The 25,047-nt window shown below is 46.9% G+C and overlaps 1 protein-coding gene across 1 annotated transcript; it reads right to left on the bottom strand.

Annotated features, from left to right (window-relative positions):
• Positions 1-3,247: 3,247 nt before the first annotated feature.
• On the bottom strand, positions 3,248-24,336 carry LOC144673864 (D(2) dopamine receptor-like). The gene is made up of 7 exons (XM_078535503.1): positions 24,229-24,336; positions 16,942-17,264; positions 8,162-8,290; positions 6,768-7,050; positions 5,559-5,651; positions 4,321-4,507; positions 3,248-3,435 (listed from the first exon to the last, which is right to left on the bottom strand). Exons 1-7 carry the CDS (start codon positions 24,334-24,336, stop codon positions 3,248-3,250), a joined length of 1,311 nt encoding a protein of 436 aa, XP_078391629.1.
• Positions 24,337-25,047: the final 711 nt, after the last annotated feature.

The following is a 25,047-nucleotide window of genomic DNA, read 5'->3' as shown; positions in this document are numbered from 1 at the left end:
TGTGGAACTAAGAAATTATTGGGATGGATCAATGATTACTGGCCATCTTCTTGCTGTCTCTATCAATGTATGACGTTTAATACCCCAATCCTCTAGACATGCTTACACAGGGCTAGGAATTGGTATGGTTAAAATTAAAAACTTTAAAAAAAAACTTAAAGATAGTTTGTCCTGTTGTAAAATTGTTTTTTCATTCTTTCATTTATTTCCCATTCCTAATTGCCCCTTGAGAAGGTGGTGGTGAGCTGCCTTCTTGAACAGCTGCAGACCCTGTGGTGGAGGTACACCCACAGTGCTGTTAGGGAGGGAGTTCCAGCGATAGTGAAGGAACGGCGATATACTTCCAAGTCAGGATAGTATGTGACGTGGAGGAGAACTTCCAGGTGGTGGTGTTCCCATTTATCTGCTGCCCTCGTCCTTCGTGGCGGTGCAGGTTGCAGGTTTTGGACGTACTGTCAAAGGATCCTTGGTGAGTTGCTGCAGTGCATCTTGTAGATGGGGCACACTGCTGCCATTGTGCGTCGGTGGTGGAGGGAGTGAATGTTTGTGGATGTGGTGCCAATCAAGCGGGCTGCTTTGTCCTGGATTCTGTCGAGCTTCTTGTGTGTTGTGGGAGCTACACTCATACAGGCAAGTGAAGAGTATTCCATCACACACCTGACTTGTGCCTTGTAGATGGTGGACAGGCTTTGGGAAGTCAGGAGGTGAGTTACTCACCTCAGAATTCCCAGTCTGTAGCTCTTGTAGCGATAGTATTTTATATGGCTCGTCCAGTTCAGTTTCTGGCCAATGGTAACCTCCCAGGGTGTTGATAGTGGGGGTTTCAGTGATGGTAATGTCATTGAACATCAAGGGGAGATGGTTAGATTCTCTCTTGTTGGCAATTGTCATTGCCTGGCACTTAACGATTCACGAATGTTACTTAAAGAAATGGTTGAAATTGTTCATCCCCCCAAGATGCTCCTGAGTTTAGTGTGTCACTGTACAATTTAGCTGAGTGCACTGCTAAGGTTATACTGAATGGCGAAGTTTAATCAGTCAGACAATAGATTATTAGGCAAGAAGGGGCCAGCATGGAGCAGAAGGAGAATATTCAGCCCCTCGGGCCTGCTCCGCCATTCAATAAGATCGTAGCTGATCTTCTACCTCACTCCACTTCCTCGCCTGACATATCCCCATATCCCTTAATATCCAAAAACGTATCAATCTCAGTCTTGAATATACTCAACGTCTGAGCATCCACAATTTTTTAGGGCAGGGAATTCCAAAGGTTCACAATGCTCTGAGCGAAGAGGTTTCTCCTCATCTCAGTCCAAAATTGCCAACCCTTTATCCTGAGGCTGCGCCGGCCCGCCCACCCATCACCCCACCACCACCCCACCACCACCCCACCACCACCCCACCACCACCCCACCACCACCCCACCACCACCCCACCACCACCCCACCACCACCCCACCACCACCCCACCACCACCCCACCACCACCCCACCACCACCCCACCACCCACCCACCACCCCACTACCCCACCACCCACCCACCCACCCACCACCCACCCCACCACCCACCCACCCACCCGTCACCCCACCACCCACCCACCCACCACCCACCCACCACCCACCCACCAACAACCCCGCCACCCCGCCCCCGCCCCCGTTCTGCCTCTCCAGCCAAGGTGGAAATCCAGACTTGGAAATATATCGCCGTTCCTTCACTGTCGCTGGGTCAAAATCCTGGAACTCCCTCCCTAACAGCAGCGTGGGTGTACCTACACCACATGGACTGCAGCGGTTCAAGAAGGCAGCTCAACACCAACTTCTCAAGGGGCGATTGGGGATGGACAATAAATGCTGGCCCAGCCAACGTAGCCCACATCCTGTGAACGGTTTTTTTTAAAACAGTGATCACTTATTGTCTCAAATTCTAACTTGATGGTGGACAGATTGGCATATGGCATTTTTTTTCAGGCACCATCTCGTTTCTGGGACAGCTTTGCTGAAGCATCTAGCACAGTGTGCATGACTAGAGATCTATAAAGATTTGAGCTTTCCATCACAATCTGTAAAGTGAGACAAGGACAGAGGTCACATCTCTACCCAAACGGGAATCAGGAGAATTGCGTATATTTCTCAGTATATTCACTGCTTCGAGGCATTATCTCTGTCCAAGAGTGGATTAAGGAGAAGAAAAGGCTTACGTTGGCATTAAATTAGAGCACAGAAGATGGCCATTTGGCCCATTGTGACTGTGCTGGCTCTCTGAAAGGACAGTCATGCAAGTTCTGGTACAATCACATTGCTTTTATATTCTGTGCCTCCATTTCTAAACTCAAGGAACCCATTTGCTTTTATTATCACTTTATCAACTCTGTTGAGTTGAACAGTAGCCTTGTGGTCATGTTACTGGACTAATAATCAGGAGACGTGAGTTCAAATCCCACCATGGCCAGAAGGAATTTAAATTAGGTTCATTAAATGAATCTGGAATTAAAAGTGAGTAACAGTGATCACGATACTATCATTCTTGTTGTAAAAAACCATCTGGTTCATTAATGTCCTTTAGGGAAGGAAATCTGTCATCCTTACCCGGTCTGGCCTGCATGTGATTCCAGAACCACAGCAATGTGGTTGACTCCTAGCTGCCCTCTGCAATGGCCTTGCAAGCCACTCAGTGGAATTCAAGAAGGCAAATCCCCATCATCTTCTCAAGGGGAAATGAGGGAGGGGCAATAAATGCCAGCCATGAATGAACGGAAAATTAGGTACCTGCCACCTTTAGGTTTGGGCTAATGTCTCTCTGCTCATCTCCACATCACCCATACGTTACATTTCGTGGTGGCACAATGATCAAGGGTTGCGTTTAATTCTGAGGATACTAGTTTGGGTGCCAGCAAGTGGGAACTTCAGTAAGGAACGCAACAACTAAACTCAGAGTAGGTGGCGATGGAAGGTGTTTAGGTGTAGAGAGACTGAATTTAAACTACATAACATTGTGGTGTGAGCACTCATCCTTTTATTGTCGTGTTCAGAAGGTGCCAGTGTGTGGTACACTCATGTTCCTCCAACTTTGGCAGGAAGGGATCATTCTGGCTTCCTGTTATGGTGTGGTGAAGACAGCAGAGACAAGGTGTTTATAGTCTGGGATCCTTAAAAGCCCGTGTCTCTCGTGTGGAGACATCAGTTGCAAGTCTCATGGTCTGGTCCGCTTGGCTCTCAGTCCCTGTTCCAGAGTCAGTCCCTGTTCCAGCTTCAGCAATGCAAGATCTTCATGATGGCTTTGCGGAACTCCACGTTGAAGGTCGTGTAGATGATGGGGTTGATGACGTAACCCAGCCAGGCGCAGGCGCTGTAGAGCGCTGGCGGGATGTAGCACGTCTGGCAGTGGACGTTCAGGATGTGAGTGATGAAAAACGGCAGCCAGCAGATGATGAAGACGCCTGCCAATCCGACAGAGAGAGAGAGAGGAAAAGAGTTGTCAATGCACATGTGGGCCATTTGTCATCGCAATGCAGTGACTCGTGAAAGGGTTCCTACACCACTCAGAGCTCCTCAACTATTTGGCAACAGGGCATCCATTAATTACTTACAGTTGCTAGTTCTTTGATAAAATTCACATTACATCTCTGGCACACAAGCTTACAAATTTGGTATCATCGGCATAGAATCCAATCCTAGAACAGAGCGATTCCATACAACTTAGCCTATTGTTCTAGATCATTGTAACACTATAGGACTCAGACTAATCTACTGGGAGTATGGTAACACCATACACAGCCAATTAGTCTAGATAATTACATTTCCGTGCAGCTTGGCCTATTGCTCTAGAACGTTGTGGTCTGGTGGAATGCAGCCTATTGTTCTAGATTACAGCAAAACCCATAGAACTTGGACTGATGATCTAAATCATTGTGCTACAATGCAACTTAACTTATGGTTCTAGATCATTGTGCTACAAGGCAACTTTGCCTATTTTCTAGATCATTTCAGGACTATTGAAGTTAGTCCACAGTTATAGAGCATGTAATTTAGCCTACAGTCCATGATCATTGCAAGATCCATGGAATCTATCCTGTTCTTCTAAATCATTGAGACACAATGGAACTTCGCCTATTGTTCTAGATACTTGTAACTACATAGAAATCGGTCTGTTGTTCTAGATCATTGTAAGAACCGGTAGACGTTTGCCTATTCTCGATCATTGTGGCACAACAGCACCTAACCAATTGTTCTAGACCACTGAGACTGTGGATCTTGGGCTATTGTTCTAGATCATTGTGACTCGGTGGAACATAGCCTATTGTTCTAGTTTGTTCTCGACTCACCTAAGACAACCGCCAACATTTGTTGCTTTCTTCTCCTTCTGGTGGGACAGTTTTCTTTCGCTGCTGATTTGGCCACTGGCACCTGTTTCTCGTCCGACACCCTCCGCACCTCAAAAGCGGTCCGCCTGAAGAACCTTGCTTGGCCATCGCACTCGGGGTCCCTGGATGCATCGATGGAGGAAGGGGCCTTCCATTTACCAGCCATCAGGCAGGATACGGAAGTGGTCCCAAGTTGGAAAGCCTGCGGAGTTCCTGTTGGCCTTGACCTCTCGGGAGGCCCCACAAAGTGGGCTCCCTCAGATTCTTCAGAGTAAGGGATTGCTTCTCGTACCAGTGTCCAGGATGCCAAAAAGAAGAGTAAATGGGTGTTACCAACAGCCAATAGCATAGACCAGAGCGCACACAAATCACAGGGGAGGAAAAGGAAGGGAATGACAAAGGGCCCTTGTCTCCAAGTCACCATTTTGTACATGGGGTGTGGGCAGTTAACTTGTTCACAGAATCATACTGCACAGGAGAAGGCCATTAAGCCCATCGAGCCTCTGCTGGCTCTTTGAAAGAGCTTTCTAATTAGTCCCACACTTTTTCCCGCTCTTTGCCCAACAGCCCAGCAAATCATTCCCCTTCAACTATTTACCCAATTCCCCTTTTGAAAGTTCCTACTGAATCTGCTTCCACCGCCCTTTCAGGCAGCGCCTTCCAGATCATAGCAACTCACCGTGTAAAAAGGAAAAAAAATCTCCTCATCTATCTCACTCTTTCTTTTACTGATTTTCTTCAATCTGTGTCCCTCTGGTTACTGACCCTCCTGACACAGGAAACAGTTTATCCTTATTTACTCTATCCGAACCCCTCATGATTTCACCCACCTCGATTAAATCTCTCTCTGAACCTTCTCTGCTCTAAGGAGAACAATCCCAACTTCTCCGATCTCTCCATGGAAGTGAAAGAAATTAGGGTTCTGTGCGATGGGAATGGATTGATCTATTGACATTCTGTGCAATAGGAGTGAAGGAGAAGGGGCTTGTTCCATTGGGATTGTGTACAATGGGAGTGAGTGGGAAGAGGTTTGGGTCCATTGAGATTCCGTGCGATGGCAGCGAATGGGAAGAGAGTTGATCAATGACCTTTGGAATGATTGGTGACCTTAGTGACAAGTGGGAATTTCGGCCACTCAAATTGAACTAGAATTTGTCAGTCAGCTCCGAGGATTCTGATGTCTCCAGATGAAGCCTTACCAATTTCTTTTTACTCACAATGGTGCTCCCGTTTGACTGGACCATTAAAGTGCAAAGTTTGACATCTTCCGAGTGTGTGCACTTATTCTGAAACTAAATAAAACAAAAAATGGAATTATCGACCCTGGCAACAGTGTAGGCACGAACATGGATACAAATACTTCATATTGGCCATAAAGAAAATCTATTGTTTACAATTTGAATTGAGAGATTATCCATTAAATAGGGCAAAAATCCTTTCAAAATTAATGACTTAAGTATTGCATTTTTAAAAAATTTATTCGTTCATGGGATGTGGGCTTCCCCGGCTGGCCCAGCATTTATTGCCCATCCCAAATTGCCCCTTGAGAAGGTGGGGGTGAGCTGCCTTCTTGAACCGTTGCAGTCCATGTGGTGTAGGTAAACCCACATTGCCGTTAGGGAGGGAGTTCAAGGATTTTGACCCAGCGACAGTGAAGGAACGGCCGATGTATTTCCAAGTCAGGATAGTGAGTGACTTGGTGAGGAACTTCCAGATGGTGGTGTTCCCACCTATCTGCTACCCTTGTCCTTCTAGATGGTCATGGTCATGGGTTTGGGAGGTGCTATCTAAGGAGACTTGGTGAGTTGCTGCAGTGCGTCTTGTAGATGGTACACTCTGCTGCCACTGTGCATCGGTGGTGGAGGGAGTGAATGTTTCAGGTGGAATATGATTGTGTGATACGCACAGTAATATTGCACAAGGAAATTTCACCCTGAATAGCATGTTTTTTAAATAATAAAGCAAGACACTGTCCCTTCCAAACACTCCCAGGACAGGTACAGCACGGGGTTAGATACAGAGTAAAGCTCCCTCTACACTGTCCCCACCAAACACTCCCAGGACAGGTACAGCACGCGGTTAGATGTACATTTCCCTCTATACCAATCTGCCGATCTGCAGCCTCCTACAAATGACCAACATCCTATAGTTGTGGTGACATCACTTCCTCAGTCATCCTGTATCCTCCCTTAAATGGCAGGTTGAAAGCAACTCTGCATCATGGCAGCGTGTCTGATACAAAATGGATCGAAGCCACTCTAACCCATGTCGAATTGAACCCGTGCAGCCTCTACACAAAGCGAACTTGGGCAGGATTTAATTGCGGCGTCTAGAGGTTAAAGGTCAGTCACTTACACCACGCCCACTACGCACATCCCCTCATTTTAATATTTGAGCTTGTTATTTACTCTTCCGACCTTTATGGGCGGTTTGGTTTCATGATCCATGGCAACGCTGAACCTCTTAGCTGCCACGCGCTTCCTCCTCTGTCTCAGCATGGCACAGATCTGGACATAAACTAACAGCATCACGATGAAGGGAACGTAGAAGGAGACAATAGAAGAATATAAGATGAAAAAAGGGTTCATGATAGCACATATGGTCTCTTCCCTTTTATCTGGAAGAGGACAGAGCACATTCCTGGTCTCCATAATTGCAAAAGCTGTCATTGAGTCACTAGGGAAGTTGTAACTAAAGGTTCACAAAGATGGCACTCGAATTACGAGCTTATAAATACCAGGCAAGACTGAACAGGCTGGGGCTCTTTCCTCTAGAAAAGAGAAGGCTGAGGGGTGACCTGATAGAAGCCTTTAAAACTATGAAAGAGTTTTGACAGGGTGAACCTAGAGAAGTTGTTTCCACTTTTTGGGTGGGGTGGGGGAGGGTAAGGCTGGTAGGAGACCAGAACTAGACAGCCATCAATATAAGATAGTCACTAGTGTTGTATGTACCTGCATGCCACTGTAATGTAAAGGTGCTCGGCAGAGTAAGGGTCAGAGAGGAACTGGAGAATAGCACCACCCATGGTATGATGTATAAAGTCACATGGTAACAGACTGAGAGAACAGTCTAGAGAGAACACTCTGGAACCAGCCTGCATGGAGGTAGCAGCGCCATGCATGACAGTAACCTGAGATCTATAAGTAGATAAAGAGTTCATGTTTAAATCTACAAGTCTCAATGTTGCATCGTTGAGACACCACTGCGCACCATAATACAATATGGTTGGCAGTGGTGGGATACCAGCACTATCAGCATACGGCAACAACTAGTAAATCCAATGGGGAATTCAGGAGAAACTTCTTCACCCAGAGAGTGGGGGAGAATGTGAAACTCACTCCCACAGGGAGTAGTTGAGGCGAATATTATCGATGTATTTAATGGGGAAGCTGGATAAACACATGAGGGAGAAAGGAATAGAAGGAAATGGTGATGAGGGAGATAAAGAGGGGGTGGGAGTGGGCTCATGTGGAGTATAAATTCTCCTCCTCCCCCCCTCTGGTTCTTTTCCCGATTCTCTTCAATCTGTGGTCCTCTGGTTACCGGCCCTCCTGCCACTGGAAACACTTTCTCCTTATTTACTCTGTCAAAACCTCTCATGATTTTGCATGCCTCAATTAAATCTCCCCCTGAACCTTCTCTACTCTAAGGAGAACGATCCCAGCTGATCCGGTCTCTCCATATAACTGAAGTCCCCAATCCTTGGGACTGCTGTGAGAATTCTCATGGCCCTCCCTTACCATAGAAGGAGACAATAGAGGAATAAAAGATGAAAGAAGGGTTCTTGATGGGCACAGCTTACCAGGGTGGTTTTTTAGCCCGAAGAGCAGCGTGCATGAGATGGCGAAGGACAGCAACCTGACCATGGTTATTATCAACGTGACTCTCCGCTTGGATATTGTAGAGCATTGGCATGGCAACCGCTGTATACCTGCAAGGGGTGTACAAGAAACAGGTTAGAGCTGTTAATGAACCGGACGGTCTTTAAAAAGCTCCAAAATAGGTGGTGAGTGAAGCAGGGAAGTAAGTTCAATAGGCCAAATGGCGTACTCCTGTAGCCATGACAACCAAGGGAGGTTGAGGATGAGGTTCCATTGATCCAGTCGGAAAAAGGTACACAATACTCCCAAGAACTAGCAAACAGCCAGACAAATAGGAGCAGGAGGAGGCCACTCGGCCTCTCGAGCCTGCCTCACCCATTCATTAAGATCATGGCTGATGTTCTACTTCAAATCCACTTTCCCACCCTCAGTGCCCAAAAATCTATCAATCTGAGTCTTGAGTATACCCAATGATGGAGCATCCATAGCTCTCTGGGGTAGATAATTCCAAAGATTCACAACCCTCTGAGTGAAGAAATTTCTCCTCATCTCAGTCCAAAATGGCTGACCTCTTATCCTAAGACTGTGACCCCCACCATTGTTCCAGACTCCCCAGCCAGGGGAGGGGGTGGGGGGTTAACAGCCTCCCAGAATCGACCCTGTAAACCCCCGAAGAATTTTGTACATTTCAATTAGATCACCTCTCATTCTTCTAAACTCCAGAGAATATGGGGCCATTCTACTCAATCTCCCCTCATAGGACATCCCTCTCATCCCAGGAATCAGTTTAGTTAGAGTTATGGATGGGGTTAGGGAGTTAGGGTTAGGAGTAGGGAGTTAGGGATGGGGTTAGGGTTAGGGGTAGTCAGTTAGGGGTGGGGTTTGGGGAGTTAGGGATGAGGTACGGAGTTAGGGATGGGGTTAGGGCCGGAGTTGGGAGTTACGGATGGGGTTGGAGAGTTAGGGATGGGGTTAGGGAGTTAGGATTAGGGATAGGGAGTTGGGGATGAGGTTAGGGAGTTAGGGTTGGGTTTGGGGTAAGGGGTAGGGTTAGGGATCCAGAACTGTGCACAATATTCGGGTGTAGTCTCACCAAAGATCTATATAATTATTTTAAGACATCTTTACTTTTTATATGCCAATCCGTTTGCAATAAAGGCGAACATGCCATTTACCTTTCGAGTTCCTTGCTGTACCTACCTGCTGTCTTTCTGTGATTCGTGTACAAGGACACCCAGGTCCCTCTGCATCCCAATATTTCCCAGTTTCCTACCATTTCCAACCAGGATCACAAGCGGGACAGCCTCTCTCATGGGAGGGTCCCATTCTCTATCGAGCTTCAGGGAGGAGGGGGGGAACCTTGTCAATGCACATCTGGCGAACCTGGAGTCATGAAAGGGCCACTCGCTGGCCGTTGGTTCTCGGTGGCCCCACTCCTCCCAAAACTAGGGAGCCCAGGAAAAGTAATGGAGGAATAAGGGAGGGTGGTGGGTAAAGGCCTGAGGAGGGAGGTGGGGGGTGGGGTGCAGGGAAGAGAGGGAGGAAGAGTCTAGCTACCCTTGTGCAGCCCAGAGGGCACTCCACTGACAATGGCACACGCGTGTCATGTACCCCACTGGAACGCTGATGTGTATGAATTCAGATGGACACATCACAAATTATGAATTAGGAGCAGGAGTCGGCCACTCGGCCCCTTGAGCCTGTTCCATCATTCAATAAGATCATGGCTGATCTGATTGTAACCTCAACCCCACATTCCTGCCTACCCCCGTTAACCTTTCAACGCTTTGTTAAGCAAGAATCTATCTAGCTCTGCCTTAGAAATATTCAAAGACTCTGCATCTACCGCCTTTTGAGGAAGAGAGTTCCATAGGCTCACGAACCTCTGAGAGAAATAAGTTCTCCTCATCTCTGTCTTAAATGAGCGACCTCTTATTTTTAAACAGTGACCTCTCGTTCTAGATTCTCCCACAAGAGGCAACATCCTCTCCACATCCACCCTGTCAAGACCGCTCGGGATCTTAAATGTTTCAATCAAGTCACCTCTTACTCATCTAAATTCCAGTGGATACAAGCCTAACCTGTCCAACCTTTCCTCATAAGACAACCCACACATTCTTGGTATTAGCCTGGTAAACATCCTCTGAACTGCTTCTAACGCATTGACACCTTTCCTTAAATAAGGTGACCAATACTGTACACAGTACTCCAGATACGGTCTCACCAGTGCCCCGTAGAACTGAAGCATAACCTCCCTACAATCAATTCCCCTCACAATAAACGATAACATTCTATTAGCCTTCCTAATTACTTGATGTAAAGGCTATTAGCCTTTTGTGATTCATGCACTAGGATACCCAGATCCCTCTGCATCTCAGAGCTCTGCAATCTCTCACCATTTAGATAATATGCCTCTTTTTTATTCTTCCTGGCACAGCCCCGCCACCCGGTGCCAAAAGGGCTGGAGAAGCAGGTTGTCCGCTACCATTTTAAGTCTGTTGCTGTGCAGTTTCCGCCAGGTGGAGTGAAATTAAACCCCTTTTTCCGATCTTCTCAGCACTTCACAGCGCCGAAGGAGGCTATTCTTCATCTATTCTGCATTTCCTACACTGCCAAAATCCGAGAGGTTATAACTCTCAGGAAAAACTGAACAGGCTGGGGCTCTTTTCTCTAGAAATGAGAAAGCTGAGGGGTGACCTGATTAAGACGATGAAAGGGGTTTTTCGATAGGGCAGCGAAAGTCTTTCTATTTTTGTGGGGTGAGACCAGAACTAAGGGCTATCAATATTTGATTGTCACTAAAAGGTGAGATGGCGGCATAACATTAATGTCTGGACTACTAATCCAGAGGCCTAGGCTAATGCTCTGGGAGACATGGGTTCAATTCCCACCACAGTGGTAGGTGGAATTTAAATTCAATTAATAAATCTGGAATTGAAAGCTAGTCTCAGTAATGGTGATCATCCATTGTCATAAATACCCTGTTTGTTTCACTGATGTACTTTCGGGAAGGAAAGTGTGATAGAGTTGATTTTCTAGGCAGCTTTGCTTGGTGGAAACGTTGAACTTTATTTACAAGACGGCAGCAGCAGTTACATGTGTGCATCTAACTCTATAACTAAAGAAGAATTCTCTCCTCGAGGGTCCCCGTGCTGCTAACTCATTGGTCCATACAGGTCATGTGATCTTACAACACATGAGTATTCTTAAAGCTACAGCCCTACGTTTAACAGAACTATAATTACTGTAGCCACCCCGCCCCACCCCCAACCTTAAACTTTTCTCTACCTTTTGTATTTATCTCATGCCATCACAATATTTACACAGGTCATGAAATTACAAATTCAGTCTTTAAGATAGTTTCCTGATCTGTGTGGAACGTCGAAGCTCCACGACTTCCGATTCTTTTGCAGGAACCATATTCTCTGGAACCGCATTAACATCAGTTACCTCATTAGGCACAGGCAGTTCAGTGTCTTCCACTCCGACAGAGACATCGGGCATGTCTGTCCTTGGTTGAGCAACTTCAACAGGAACCATAGGTTCAGCAATGGTTAGAGGTGGAACATCATTTTCTTGGGATATCTCTCTTCCTCAATGATCCACATGCTTACGGGTGATCCGGCCCTCCACTTCCATACGGTACGACAATGGTCCGGTCACAGAGCTTACTTTACCAGCTAACCACTTCAGTCCTTACATACACTGTTTCTCCAACAGTAAATTGTTGCTCATGACTATGCAAATCAGGAGTCGCTTTTTGGTTCCCTTGACTTTTCTCCATCTTATCCTCCAAATTGGGATTGTTCTGTAGTGAAATAGGAAACGAGCAAGTTTAGTTTCCGATGATCACCTGTTAACTTTTTCATTCTCGCCATTTATTGTCTTTTCAGGACCTTCCTCCTTTTTGTCTTCTGCTTTCTACCACAGAGTATAGTCTTGGCCTTCATCTTGACTTCACTGTCGGCCAGACTTCTCTCAGGTGATTTCTCAACTTGTCTTAGTTCAGTAATTGAGTTACCCATGACTTCATTATCTACTTGCATCTTGGAAAGGTCTACGACCTTTAGCTTCATTCAGCTGATTCTTCAGCTCTTCTGTCTCCTTCGTGTATCTGTTGGCTTCCTCCTGGAACCTTGAACATTGCTGCGTCTTCTGTGCCAATTCGTTCTTCAGTTTGCTCAGACTGACGTTAAATTCTTCCTGCTTCTCTTCGTAATTTTCCAGAGGTACAAATTTTGACCTGAGGGATCCTTGTGGTGTGTGAGGGTCTTTCAACAGGGTTTTTCTTTTCTTTGTGAAACTCACTCGCTTCAACTTGAACTCTGTAGTTCAGCAGAGTCGCCTTGAGTTTCTTCTGCTGTTCTTCCATGTCGTAGTTTAAGACAGTCTTCATTTCTTCAGGTTGCTGAATAGCTACACATTCCATTTGCATCCAGATGCGGTCCTTGGACTCTCTAGGCTCTTTCTGAAGGACCTTGCCTTGTTCCTTTTCCAACTCAGGAACTCTTCCTGCTTCCTTTTGAAATCTCATTGGCCAATCAAGGTTAATTTCCTTCAACCAATTTCGACTTAGAAGGCTTGGTCCTGTACCTTCTAATACCATCACTGGCAGTTGTGCTGTTTGGTGTCTATAATAAGCAGGTACTCTGGTGATACCTTATACCTGGATTTCTTCGCTTGTGTACGTTTTCAACTTGGTGGAAGTTTGTTCCAAATTTAATTGTTGAGCACCTTTATTTAAATATCTGAAATTGTGTTCTCCTACTACAGTGGTAGAAGCACCAGTGCCTACTTCCATTATTAAGAGTTTCCCATTCACCTGTAAAGTGACAGTGACTGGCTCTGTCTTCCCAACTCTCATGTTGAATAAGGATTAAATGTCAGAATTGGTTGTTTCTGGCTCTTCCACACTATATACTTCATTGGGCTTTTGTTGCCTGGAAGCCTGTTTTAATGTTGTGTTGCAATGTTTCAATATGTGTCCTTTTTTGTGACAAAAATAACATTCCACCTTTTAAATTGCCAATCGTTAGGAGTGTGATTGTTTCCACGTCGATAAAAATTAGTTTTCGAATTTGCTAATGGACTCGTTCCTCCTCCAATCCCTACAACCCTCCTTATCTCTGTAACCTCCTCTAGTCCCTACAACCCTCCTTAACTCTGTAACCTCCTCCAGCCCCTACAACACTCCCTATCTCTGTAACCTCCTCCAGCCCCCACAACCCTCCCTAACTCTGTAACCTCCTCTAGTCCCTAAAACCTCCCTATCTCTGTATGCTCCTCCAGCCCCCACAACCCTCCCTATCTCTGTAACCTCCTCTAGTCCTTAAAACCCTCCCTATCTCTGTAACCTCCTCCAGCCCACACAACCCTCCCTATCTCTGTAACCTCCTCCAGTCCCTACAACCCGCCCTATCTCTGTAACCTCTTCCAGCCCCCTACAACCCTCCCTATCTCTGGAGCCTCCTCCAGCCCCTATCTCTCTCTCTTTCTATCTCTCTCTCTCACTCTCTCCTGCTTTAAGACGTTCCTTAAAACCTCACTCTGTGACTGAGCTTTTGGTCACCGGTCCCTCATATCTCCTGATGTGGCTTGGGGTCAAATATTGTTTGATAATCACTTCTGTGAGGCACCTTGGAGACACTTCATTAAATTGAAGGTGCTGTAGAATCAAAAGTTGTTGTTGAAATTATAAACTTTCTGCTGCTGTTTTGCTGTTGACAGTTTTGCACTTATTGACATTTTTATTAAATAACACATCAATTATTCATTCATGTCAGAGAAAAAGCCTAGACATTTTCATATTCTAAACATAAATATGCCAAGAGAACGTGTTGATTTGAATCATTTGAATATGTGTTATAGCATCATCTTAACAATCTTCTGTTGAGAAACTAACACTTATTCTGCACCTACATTAATCAAACTTGGAGAACATTGGCTTAACACTTGGGTCGTTTTATGCATTTGTCACTGATGTGGTGTCTTTCATGAACGGACCACAGGAGACTCAGGTACAGGTTACGATCGTTTATTCGAGCAATTGCAAGGAGGGCACCATCTCAATACAGCTTGAGACAGTACTCTGCTAAGCTACAAGTGTTCACCATATTTATACATTATTGGTCACATACAAGAACACCCTCCAGATTCCAATCTTCTTAACATATAGGTTTACATTAAACAGACAAGTCTCTGGTACAAAGGTACATGCATCATCTGACCCTACTTTCACCCAGGCAGAGACCTGCCTTCCTATCTAAGCTGGGACCATCTGTCCTTCCCCTATCTGTTGAAGAACACACTTAAAATATGTTCTTGCCATCCTCTGACTCCAGTCTAACTCCCAGGACATTGCTGGTGATTGCAAACCCTGAGGGTGTACAAAGTTTGAGAGTGTAAAAGGTTCATCTGGTTTAACTGTTTAATTGTTGATTTACAGATTTGCGCTGGCCTGCCTATAGATTCTAATTTAAGTAATTCATTCCCTTATCATGAATTCTCCCTTACCATAAATTCTCATTTACTTTCTTCCCCCTAAAAGTCACTGAGGTCCATAGAGATATTACATCTCCATTGAAAAGAATATAAAAGGCGAAAATAATAGTTCGGGTAATTTCAAGATGAAGAGATTAAACGCTTGTGGACAATCTCGATAGTATGAAGTATAAATTAGTTTGAAAGCGCTGCAGCAAAGAATATTACAGTAATTTTCATTTCCTATAAAACTAATTTTGCTCCAGATTTGATTGTGTGAGAATAGTGCGATTAGATATCTAGCGGAGACATTATACAAAATGAATTATCTAGCAGTTCGATGATAATGAATGAATATTTTATCATTTGTGCAATGAATAGCTTCATTGCGCCGGCTGATCTTATGTTTGCTTTTTCTTTGTTTGAAGTGGTAATGAAAGCGATTGAGAGATGGGATTGCGAGATTCGCTCTTTGGAGGATCACAACACTCAGAAGAGTGCCCGACGGCTGCAATATTATCCCCCATCCATGACGATCGTTCAGCGGCCGAGGGTTGCCCACGACAATGTGGGAACGGCTTTTGCTGAGGCGGATAAGCCTTTGGTGCAAGTGAGCGTCACCAGCAGGGGGCGAGGTGAGGAAGGGCGACTTTTAATCACACAGCGAGTTGTTGTGATCTGGAAGGCGCTGCCTGAAAGGGCGGGGGAAGCAGATTCAACAGGAACTTTCAAAGGGGAGGAATCGGATAAATACTGGAAGGGGAGAAATTTTCAGGGCGACGGGGGAAAGAGCAGTGGGGGGTGGGGGGAGAGTGGGGATTAATTGGATTGATCTTTCAAAAATCTGCAGCAGACTCAATTTTCTTTTTATCTTTTTCATGGGATGTGGGCGTCGCTGGCAAGGCCAGCATTTGTTGCCCATCCCTAATTGCCCCTGAACTGATTGGCTTTCTCGGCCATTTCAGAGGGAAATTAAAAGTCAACCACATCGCTGTGGGCCTGGAGTGACATGTAGGCCAGACCGGGTAAGGACGGCAGATTTCCTTCCCTAAAGGGCATTAGTGAACCAGATGGGTTTTATAACAATTGATGATAGTTTCATGGTCACCATGACTGAGACTAGCTTTCAATTGCTGATTTATTAATTGAACTTAAATTCTAGCAGCTGCCTTGTAGGGATTTAAACCCATGTCCCCAGAGCGTTACATAGGGCCTTCAGTTTACTAGTCCAGTGACATTGCTACTACGCCACTGTGTCTCCATTTGATGGGCCAAATGGTCTCCTTCTGTGCAGGACCATTCCAATCTAATGGTGAAACAGGCTCGATGGACTGAATGGCCTGCTCCTGTCCCTATTGTGCGCAGTTTTGGTCTTATTTCCTAGGAAAGGGTATAATTGCCATAGAGGGAGTGCAATGAAGGTTCACTAGGCTGATTCCTGGGGTGGCAGGATTGTCATATGAGGAGAGATTGGGCTGACTAGGCCTGTATTCACTGGAGTTTAGAAGAATGAGAGGGGATCTCATTGAAACGTATAAAATTCTGACAGGGCTGGACAGACTGGATGCAGGGATGACGTTTCCTCTGGCTGGTGGGGTGGTCTAGAACAAGGAGTCATAGTCTCAGGAAATGGGGTAGGCCATTTAGGGCTGAGATGAGGAGAAAATTCTTCACTCAGAGGGTGGTGAACCTGTGGAATTCTCCACCACAGAGGCTGTGGAGGCCAAGTCACTGAGTATATTTAAGAAGGAAATAGATGGATTTCTAGACTCCAAAGGCACCAAGGGGTATGGGGAGAGCACGGGAGTGTGGCGTTGAGATAGAGGATCAGCAATGATCATATTGAATGGCGGAACAGACTTGAAGGGCCGAATGACCTATTCCTGCTCCTATTTTCTGTAGCCAGGATTTTATGGCCCCACCGCAGCGTGTCTCCCCCCCAGTGGACGCGGCGAGCCAATTAAATCTCCATTTAGTTCGGCAGGACCGTAATAACCCGCCGGGCAGGAGGGGCCATAAAATCCTGGCCTATGTTTCTATACGGCCAAGTTCAGTCTTGTGTTGTTCACCAATCGCCTGGTATCTAAATGGATGACCAGAAGAGAGACCTTGTTCTGGCCGTGACTGATGCACAAGTGACTGGCTCCAGGAAGGGAAGTGGGAAAAGGACTTAGGACCTCAATGACGGGGGGTGGGGTCGCTGAGGAGTGATGTCGGTAGCTGCGAGGCCCAACGCCCTTCGGGGCCCCTCCCGCCTATCGATAAGCGGGAGCGAACTAACGGTTTAACCTCCAGATAGACAACCCAGGGCATCACCAGCGTGGCCACCAGTAGGTCTGCCACAGCCAGGCTGACGATGAGGTAGTTGGTGGTCGTCTGCAGTGCCCTCTCCCTGGACACTGCCATGCACATCAACACATGGCCAAACACCACCACGAAGATCAGGAGGCTGAGCAATGCCGCGTAGAAATTGTAGCGATGCCTCCATTGCTCACCGGCCGAGTTGCTCCAGGGCCCCAGCTCCCTCATCTGCGAGTCATTCAGGGCGGCTGTGTTTGGAGCAGCTACTGGCAGCGACCTCTGAACTCCAGCCTCCTCAGTAGCCTGCAGAGGAAAGAAGGCAAAAATTTAACCCCAACCAAGTGGGAAAATGGTGCAACAATACCGGCGATCCAGGCACCAAGGGTAAAAAGGAAGCAATTGCGGCAACAACAACTTATATTTATCTAGCGCCTTTAGCAAGGCAAAGCGTCCCAAGGTGCTTCATAGGAGCATTATTACATTTGACACCGAGCCACATAAGGAGATATTGCGGCCAATAATTCGGTCAGAGAGGTCAGTTTTTAAGGGGTATCTTAAAGGAGGAGAGAGAGAGAGAGAGAGTCAGAGAGGTTTAGCGAAGGAATTCCACAGCTTAGGGCACCTGGCAGCTAAAGGCACGGCAGCCAATGGTGGAGCAATGGGAATCGGAGGATGCTCAAGAGGGCAGGATTGAGGAACGCAGGGAGGATTAAATCAGATGATCTGGTCATTAACCGCCTTGAAGTTGGCGGGATCTTGCTGTGTTCAATTTGGCACCCGCCTTTGATACTTCCGTCATTTGTTCAAAAAGGCTTTGGGACATGGGCAGGTCCAAAATGCGAACAATAGTTCTCTAAAATGTTCACATAAACACCCCTTAAACGGTGCCTCTTAATCCAATCTAGTTGGCTTTGACCAACAGTAAAGATTATGGTCGGCGAAGGTGTCATCTCCGGATGTTCAACTGTAATTTAATCTGATTCCATTAAAGCTGCCTTATCAAAACATTTATTAAATCAATAAAACCTCTTGTATGTCAAGCATTGTGCACAGACCATTTATAAGCATTAATCAGTTCACATGAGGGATGTGTGTTCACGATACCTTGAGAAGATAATTATATGAAATCTATCAGCAGCCATGATATGAACTACACAATTGTGGTCCCCAAACTATTGCTAACTCATTCATTGTATGTCGACTGGTCTACACACAAAATTAAATTACTCAGTAGATAATGATCTGCAGTGGTATGATTATACTCAGGGACAAAAACCCACCAGTCTGCTATGCCCCCTCCCCTCTCTCTCTCTAGATTCTTTCCCTACATAAATCCGCCTCGTCCTCTCTACTTACCTCTTTGAAGACTGCCCAATCCTCTCCTCTCTTCCTGCTAAGTGGACCTCCAATCCCAATGTAAACCACATGGGCCAATCTCACCGGATATCAACCAGCCAATCCTGTCCCTCAGGCCAACCCTCGGGTACCCTCCTCTCTCTTCTCAGGTTAAAAGCAGGTGAGAGAGGAAATGCGTGAGGAAGGAACGATGGAGAATGGAAGGGAAGGAAGGATGGAGGAATGGAAGGAATAAATTGGGGAAATTAGTTGTATGGGAGGAAGGAAGGAAGGGAGGGTGGGAGGAAAAAATATGAGGGAAGGAAATAATAAACCACTGGATTCCATCCGACCCTTTCTCCCTTGTATAACTCACTGGATTCCACCCTGACTCTCTCTCCTTTGTAAAAACAACTGGATTTCATCCTGACCCTTTCTCCTCTGGAAAAACCACTGGGTTCCACCCTGACCCTCTCTCCTCTGTAAAAAATCACTGGATCCCATCCTGACCTTCTCTCCTCTCTATAACCCACTGGATTCCACCCTGACCCTCTCTCCTCTCTAATAACACACTGGATTTCATCCTGACACTCTCTCGTCTGTATAAACAGGGAGAGGGAGAGAAGATCTGGGAGACCAGGGGAACGGGAGAGATGGAGAGAGACTGGGAGAAATGGGAGATTGGGAGAGAAAGAAACAGAGTTGGGATTCAAACCTTCAATTTTCTAAAGGCGGGTGTGGAAGAGACCGAAGGGAGAGAGCGGGTGGAAGGGGGGTGGGGTGAAGAGAGAGGTTGCGGTAGGGAGGAAGAACAGATTAGAGGAAAAGGAGGGAGAGAGAGAGCGCGAGAAAGGGAGATGATGAATGGGGATGGAAGAAAGGGAAAGGGAGAGAGACAGAGCGGGAGACGGGGGTAGTGGGAGAGGGAGAGAAGGAGAGGGGGACCAGGGGAAATGAGAGAGCGGGAGAGACGGAGAGGGAGACCGGGGGAGTGGGAGATTAGGAGAGAGAGAGACCTTGGGGAATGAGAGAGCAGGAGAGAAGGAGAGAGAGACTTTTTAAAAAATTCATTCATGGGATTTGGGCTTCGCTGGCTGGACCAGCATTTATTGCCCATCCCTAATTGCCCTTGAGAAGGTGGTGGTGAGCTGCCTTCTTGAACCGCTGCAGTCCACGTGGTGTAGGTACACCCAAAGTGCTGTTAGGGAGGGGGTTCCAGAAATTTGACCCAGTGACAGTGAAGGAACGGCCGATATATTTCCAAGTCAGGATGGTGAGTGACTTGGAGGGGAACTTCCAAGTGTTGGTGTTCCCATCTATCTGCTGCCCTTGTCCTTCTAGATGCTAGTGGTCGTGGGTTAGGAAGGTGCTGTCAAAGGAGTCTTGGTGAATTCCTGCTGTGTATCTTGTAGATGGTACACACTGCTGCTACTGTGCGTCAGTAGTGGAGGGAGTGAATGTTTGTGGATGTGGTGCCAATCAAGAGGGGATGCTTTGTCCTGGATGGTGTCCAGCTCCTTGAGTGTTGAGGGAGCTGCACTCATCCAGACAAGCGGGGATTATTCCATCACACTCCTGACTTGTGCCTTGTAGATGGTAGACATGCTTTGGGGAGTCAGGAGATGAGTAACTCGTCGCAGGATTCCTAGCCTTTGACCTGCTCTTGTAGCCACAGTATTTAAATGGCTCCTCCAGCTGTTGGTAAGGAGGACTTAGGGTCGACGGGGCTGAGATTGCTGTTGTCGGTTCCGGTGCCTATGTCAATGCCAGATGGCCCATCCTGTTTCGTTCCTTTTTCGAGACTTTGTAGCGGTTTTGATACAACTGAGTGCCAGCTCGGCCATTTCAGAGGGCATTTAGGAGTCAACCACATTGCTGTGGGTCTGGGGTCACATGTAGGCCATACCAGGTAAGGATGACCTTCCTAAAGGGGCATTAGTGAACCAGATGGGTTTTTACAACAATCGACAATGGTTTCATGGTTATCGTAAGACTTTTAATTCCAGATTTTTACTGAATTCAAATTCCACCATCTGAACCCACCACCGTTCGAACCCAGGCCCCCAGAGCATTACCCTGGGTCTCTGGACTACTAGCCCAGCGACAATACCACTACGGCATCGCCTCCCCTAACTGGGAAGTGGGAGAGCGGAAGAGAAGGAGAGAGAGAGACTGGAGAGAACGGGAGAGCAGGAGAGAAGGAGAGAGAAACCTGAGACAATGGCAGAGCAGGAGAGAAGGAGAGAGAGACCTGGGAGAATGGAAGGGTGGGAGAGAGACTGCGGGGAGTGGGAGAGGTGAAGAGAAGGAGAGAGAAACCGGAGAGAATGGGAGAGTGGTAGAGAGAGACCAGAGAGAACGGGAGAGCAGGAGAGAGAGATTGGAGAGAATGGGAGAGCGGGAGAGGAGAGAGAGACCATGGGGAGTGGGAGAGTGGGATAGAAGGAGAGACTGGGATGTGGGAGAGTGGGAGGGAAGGAGAGAGCGGGGAGAACGGGAGAGCGAGAGAGAGAAACCAGGGAAAATGGGAGAGCGGGAGAGAAGGAGACACCGGGGGTATGGGAGAGAAGGAGAGAGAGAACAGGGAGAGTGGGACAGCGGGAGAGAAGGAGAGGGAGACTGGTGGAGTGGGACAGTAGGAGGGAAGGAGAGGGAGACTAGGAGGGAAGGAGACAGAGACTAGGAGGAGTGGGAGAGAAGGCGACAGAGACTGGGAGGAGTGGGAGAGCAGGCGAGGAGAGGAAGATCAGGGGGGGTGGGAGAGCAGGAAGGAAGGGGAGGGAGACCAGGGAGTGGGAGAGTGGGAGAGAACAAGAGAGAGAGACCGGTGAGAATGGGAGAGCGAGTGGGAAGGAGAGGGAAACCAGGAGGAGTGGGAGAGTGGGAGGGAAGGAGAGGGAGACCGGGGGAAGTGGGAGAGCGGGAGAGAAGGAGAGGGAGAGTGGGGAGAATTGGAGAGTCGGAGGGAAGGAGAGAGAGCCCGGGGAGAGTGGGAGAGCGGGAGAGGAGGAGAGGGAAAACGGAAGAGGGAGAGGAAGGCGGACATGACAGAGAACCAGAATAAAACAGTGACAAAAACAAGCAAATGTGCTAGTTAGTGACTGTGGAGGGTGCATAATCCAGTGTGTGGGCAGAAAGAAATGAATCATAAAATCTTACAACACAGGAAGAGGCCATTCAGCCCATTGTGCTTGTGATGGCTCTCTGAAAGATCTATCCAATTAGTCCCACTTCCCCCACGTTGCTCTTTCCCCCATAGCCCTGAAAACATTTCCCCTTCAAGTATTTATTCAATTCCCCTTTTGAAAGTTCCTGTTGAATCTGCTTCCACCACCCTTTCAGGCAGCGCCTCCCAGATCACAGCAGATTACTCGCTGTGTAAAAAAAAAATCCCCCTCATCTCCCCCTCTGGTTCTTTTCCCGATTCTCTTCAATCTGTGTCCCTCTATTCACCGACCCTCCTGCCACTGGAAACAGTTACTCCTTGTTTACTCCAGCGAAAACCCTGATGGTCGTAGGGAAGGTGTCACGATATCAATGCCCAATCATTTACAGCTCAAATAGCTGACTGTGAAGGTGCCAGGCTTTACCAGGTGTGGCAGGAGGGCACCAGCAGCCTTTTCCTGGCTCCGTACTGATTTCCCTGGAGCTGTGCCGAACCCATAAGACCATCAGACCACAAGACATAGGAGCAGAAATTAGGCCATTCGGCCCATCGAATCTGCTCCGCCATTCAATCATGGCTGATAAGTTTCTCAACCCCATTCTCCCGCCTTCGCCCCGTAACCTTTGATCCCCTTACCAATCAAGAACCTCTCTATCTCGGTCTTAAATACACTCAATGACCTGGCCTCCACAGCCTTCTGTGGCAATGAATTCCATAGATTCACCAATCTCTGGCTAAAGAAGTTTCTCCTCATCTCTGTTCTAAAAGGTCTTCTCTTTACTCTGAGGCTGTGCCCTCGGGTCCTAGTCTCTCTTACTTATGGAAACATCTTCCCCACGTTCACTCTATCCAGGCCTTTCAGTATTCTGTAAGTTTCAATTAAATCCCCCCTCATCCTTCTAAACTCCATCGAGTATAAACCCAGAGTCCTCAAACGTTCCTCATATGTTAAGCTTTTCATTCCTTGGATCGTTCTCGTGAACATCCTCTGGACCCTCTCCAGGGCCAGAACATCCTACCTGAGGTTCGGGGCCCGAAATTGCTCACAATATTCTAAATGTGGTCTGACCAGAGCCTTATAAAGCCTCAGCAGCACATCCCTGCTTTTATATTCTAGTCCTCTCGAAATAAATGCCAACATTGCATTTGCCTTCCTAACTACCTGCAAGTTAACCTTAAGAGAATCTTGGACTAGGACTCCCAAGTCCCTTTGCACTCCAGATTGCTGAATTCGCTCCCCATTTAGAAAATAGTCTATGCCTCTATTCTTCCTACCAAAGTGCATGACCTCACATTTCCCCACGTTGTATTCCATCTGCCACTTATTCGCCCATTCTCCTAACCTGTCCAAATCCTTCTGCAGCCTCCCAGCCTCCTCAATACTACCTGTGCCTCCACCTATCTTTGTATCATCTGCAAACTTAGCCAGAATGCCCTCAGTTCCTTCATCTCGATCATTAATGTATAAAGTGAAAAGTTGTGGTCCAAATACTGACCCCTGCAGAACTCCACTAATCACCAGCCGCCATTCTGAGAAGGACCCCCTTATCCCCACTCTCTGCCTCCTGCCAGACAGCCAATCTTCTATCCATGCTAGTACCTTGCCTCTAACACCATGGGCTCTTATCTTACTGAGCAGCCTCCTGTGCGGCACCTTGTCAAAGGCCTTCTGGAAGTCCAAGTAGATAACATCAATTGGCTCTCCTTTGTTTAACCTACTCGTTACCTCCTTAAAGAATTCTAACAGATTTGTCAGGCATGACCTCCCCTTGATGGAACCATGCTGACTTTGCCCTATTTTACCATGCACTTCCAAGTATTCTGAAATCTCATCCTTAATAATGGACTCTAAAATCTTACCAGCGACCGAGGTTGTTGAACCCTCTGCCTGAGAAACAAACTTCCTGTGCTCCGGAGCTGTCCCCCATTCCCCGCGAGGGAGGCAGTGCGGCACCTTCGAGAGGGAGTGGGTTACCACAGGGCGGTACAAATATGTGTTGACAGGACTGAACCCAACCTGTTTGGATATAGAAAGAAAACTTGGCAGAAACTTTGCTCCCATTCACCAAATTTGTGCAGCACTGAAGGAGACCATCGAGCCTATTGAGTCCGTGCCAGCACTTCTGACGAGCGATCGGGTTAGTCTCACTACCACCACCCCCACCCTAACTCTTTCCCTTAAATGCTATTCACCTCGACCACTCCCAATGGGAGCGAGTTCCACATTCTCCCCAATCTCTGGGTAAATTCTCCTGAATTCTCCATTGGATTTATTAATGACTATCTGATATTGATAACACTAACCACCCCTACCCCCACCGCCCAGTTTTGGTCTCCTCCACATCTTCTCTACGTCTACCCGCTCGAAACCCTTTCAACATTTTAAGGACCTCGATCAGGTCAACCTCTCAGCCTTCTCTTTTCTGGAGAAAAGAGCCCCAGCCTGTTCAGTCTTTCCTGACGGTTATAACCTCTCAGATCTGGAATCGTCCTTGTAAATCTTTTTTTGTTTTGCATCTTCTCCGGTGCCTCTATATCCTTTTTTATAATACGGAGGCCAGAACCGTGCACAGTGCTCCCATCGCTCGAGATAGGGTAGAACAAAACTTCTGTTTTTCAACGTTCACCCTCTAGAAATGAAACCAATTGCTTATTGCTCTTTTAAATGTCTCTATCATCCTTCATCACCAACTTTTCGCCACTGGCGTTCCATTCCTGTTTGCTCCCCTTGATAATTTGGTGTTGAAAATTTGGTAGCACACTCACTTCTGCTCCGTACAGAGACTCCTTGCGAGTCTCCTTCCGCTCTTCCTTCCCTGCAGCAACCACATAGCGGAGAGTCTCACTCCGGCAGAGAGAGATGTTCTTGATCATTCAGGGCTGCACTGGTGCTGCCTGTACCGAACTATCAGCACAGCCTGTCTCTCCCTTACATACACATACACACACACACCATCAGAAACCTGCTCTCCTCAACATCATCCCTCTCCCTGACAGCTTGATGTTCTCTCACAATAAGCCAGACACCCAATCGGATTACAACTCAACATGCCAGAAATTAATTCCCCCAACTATATTCATTCTGACAGTTGGAGTTTGTTTCTGCTGATGTTAATAATTGAACTGAAGTTTAGTATTCTGGTTACATAGCAAATAAATCAGCATTGTTTTAAACATATTGTCGTAGATTTTTGTCTTTCCCACCTGAGTGTTTAACATCACTTGGCTGGAGCTCAGAAAGGACAATCTGGGGGAGGATCATATGGCAGGAACAGAACTTCAGCCTGGACACAGTCCAGGAGCATGGTGACCATCCACATCTTGTCCCTGTTGGATAAAATCAAACACAGCGTTTATTCTCCATCTGGTTATCTGACATTTTCATTATATACAGTTCACACGGATCTTCATGATAACACAAATATTGCATTTCCATCCTTCATTTCCATTTCGCTAATATAAGATTTGTTTCCCACAAGTCTATCTAGAACATCATATGGACCTTCCCAATTAGCAACCCGACCCGACCCCTTTTCACAAGGTTTTTAACATGACTTCATCTCCCATTGAACAGTTAATGTAACG

The sequence above is a fragment of the Cetorhinus maximus genome, unplaced genomic scaffold (genome assembly GCF_964194155.1).
Source record: "Cetorhinus maximus unplaced genomic scaffold, sCetMax3.hap1.1 HAP1_SCAFFOLD_495, whole genome shotgun sequence".
Lineage (NCBI taxonomy): Eukaryota > Metazoa > Chordata > Chondrichthyes > Lamniformes > Cetorhinidae > Cetorhinus > Cetorhinus maximus.
Note: the sequence above shows the minus strand (reverse complement) of the source record. Positions and strands in the feature narration are given on the sequence as shown.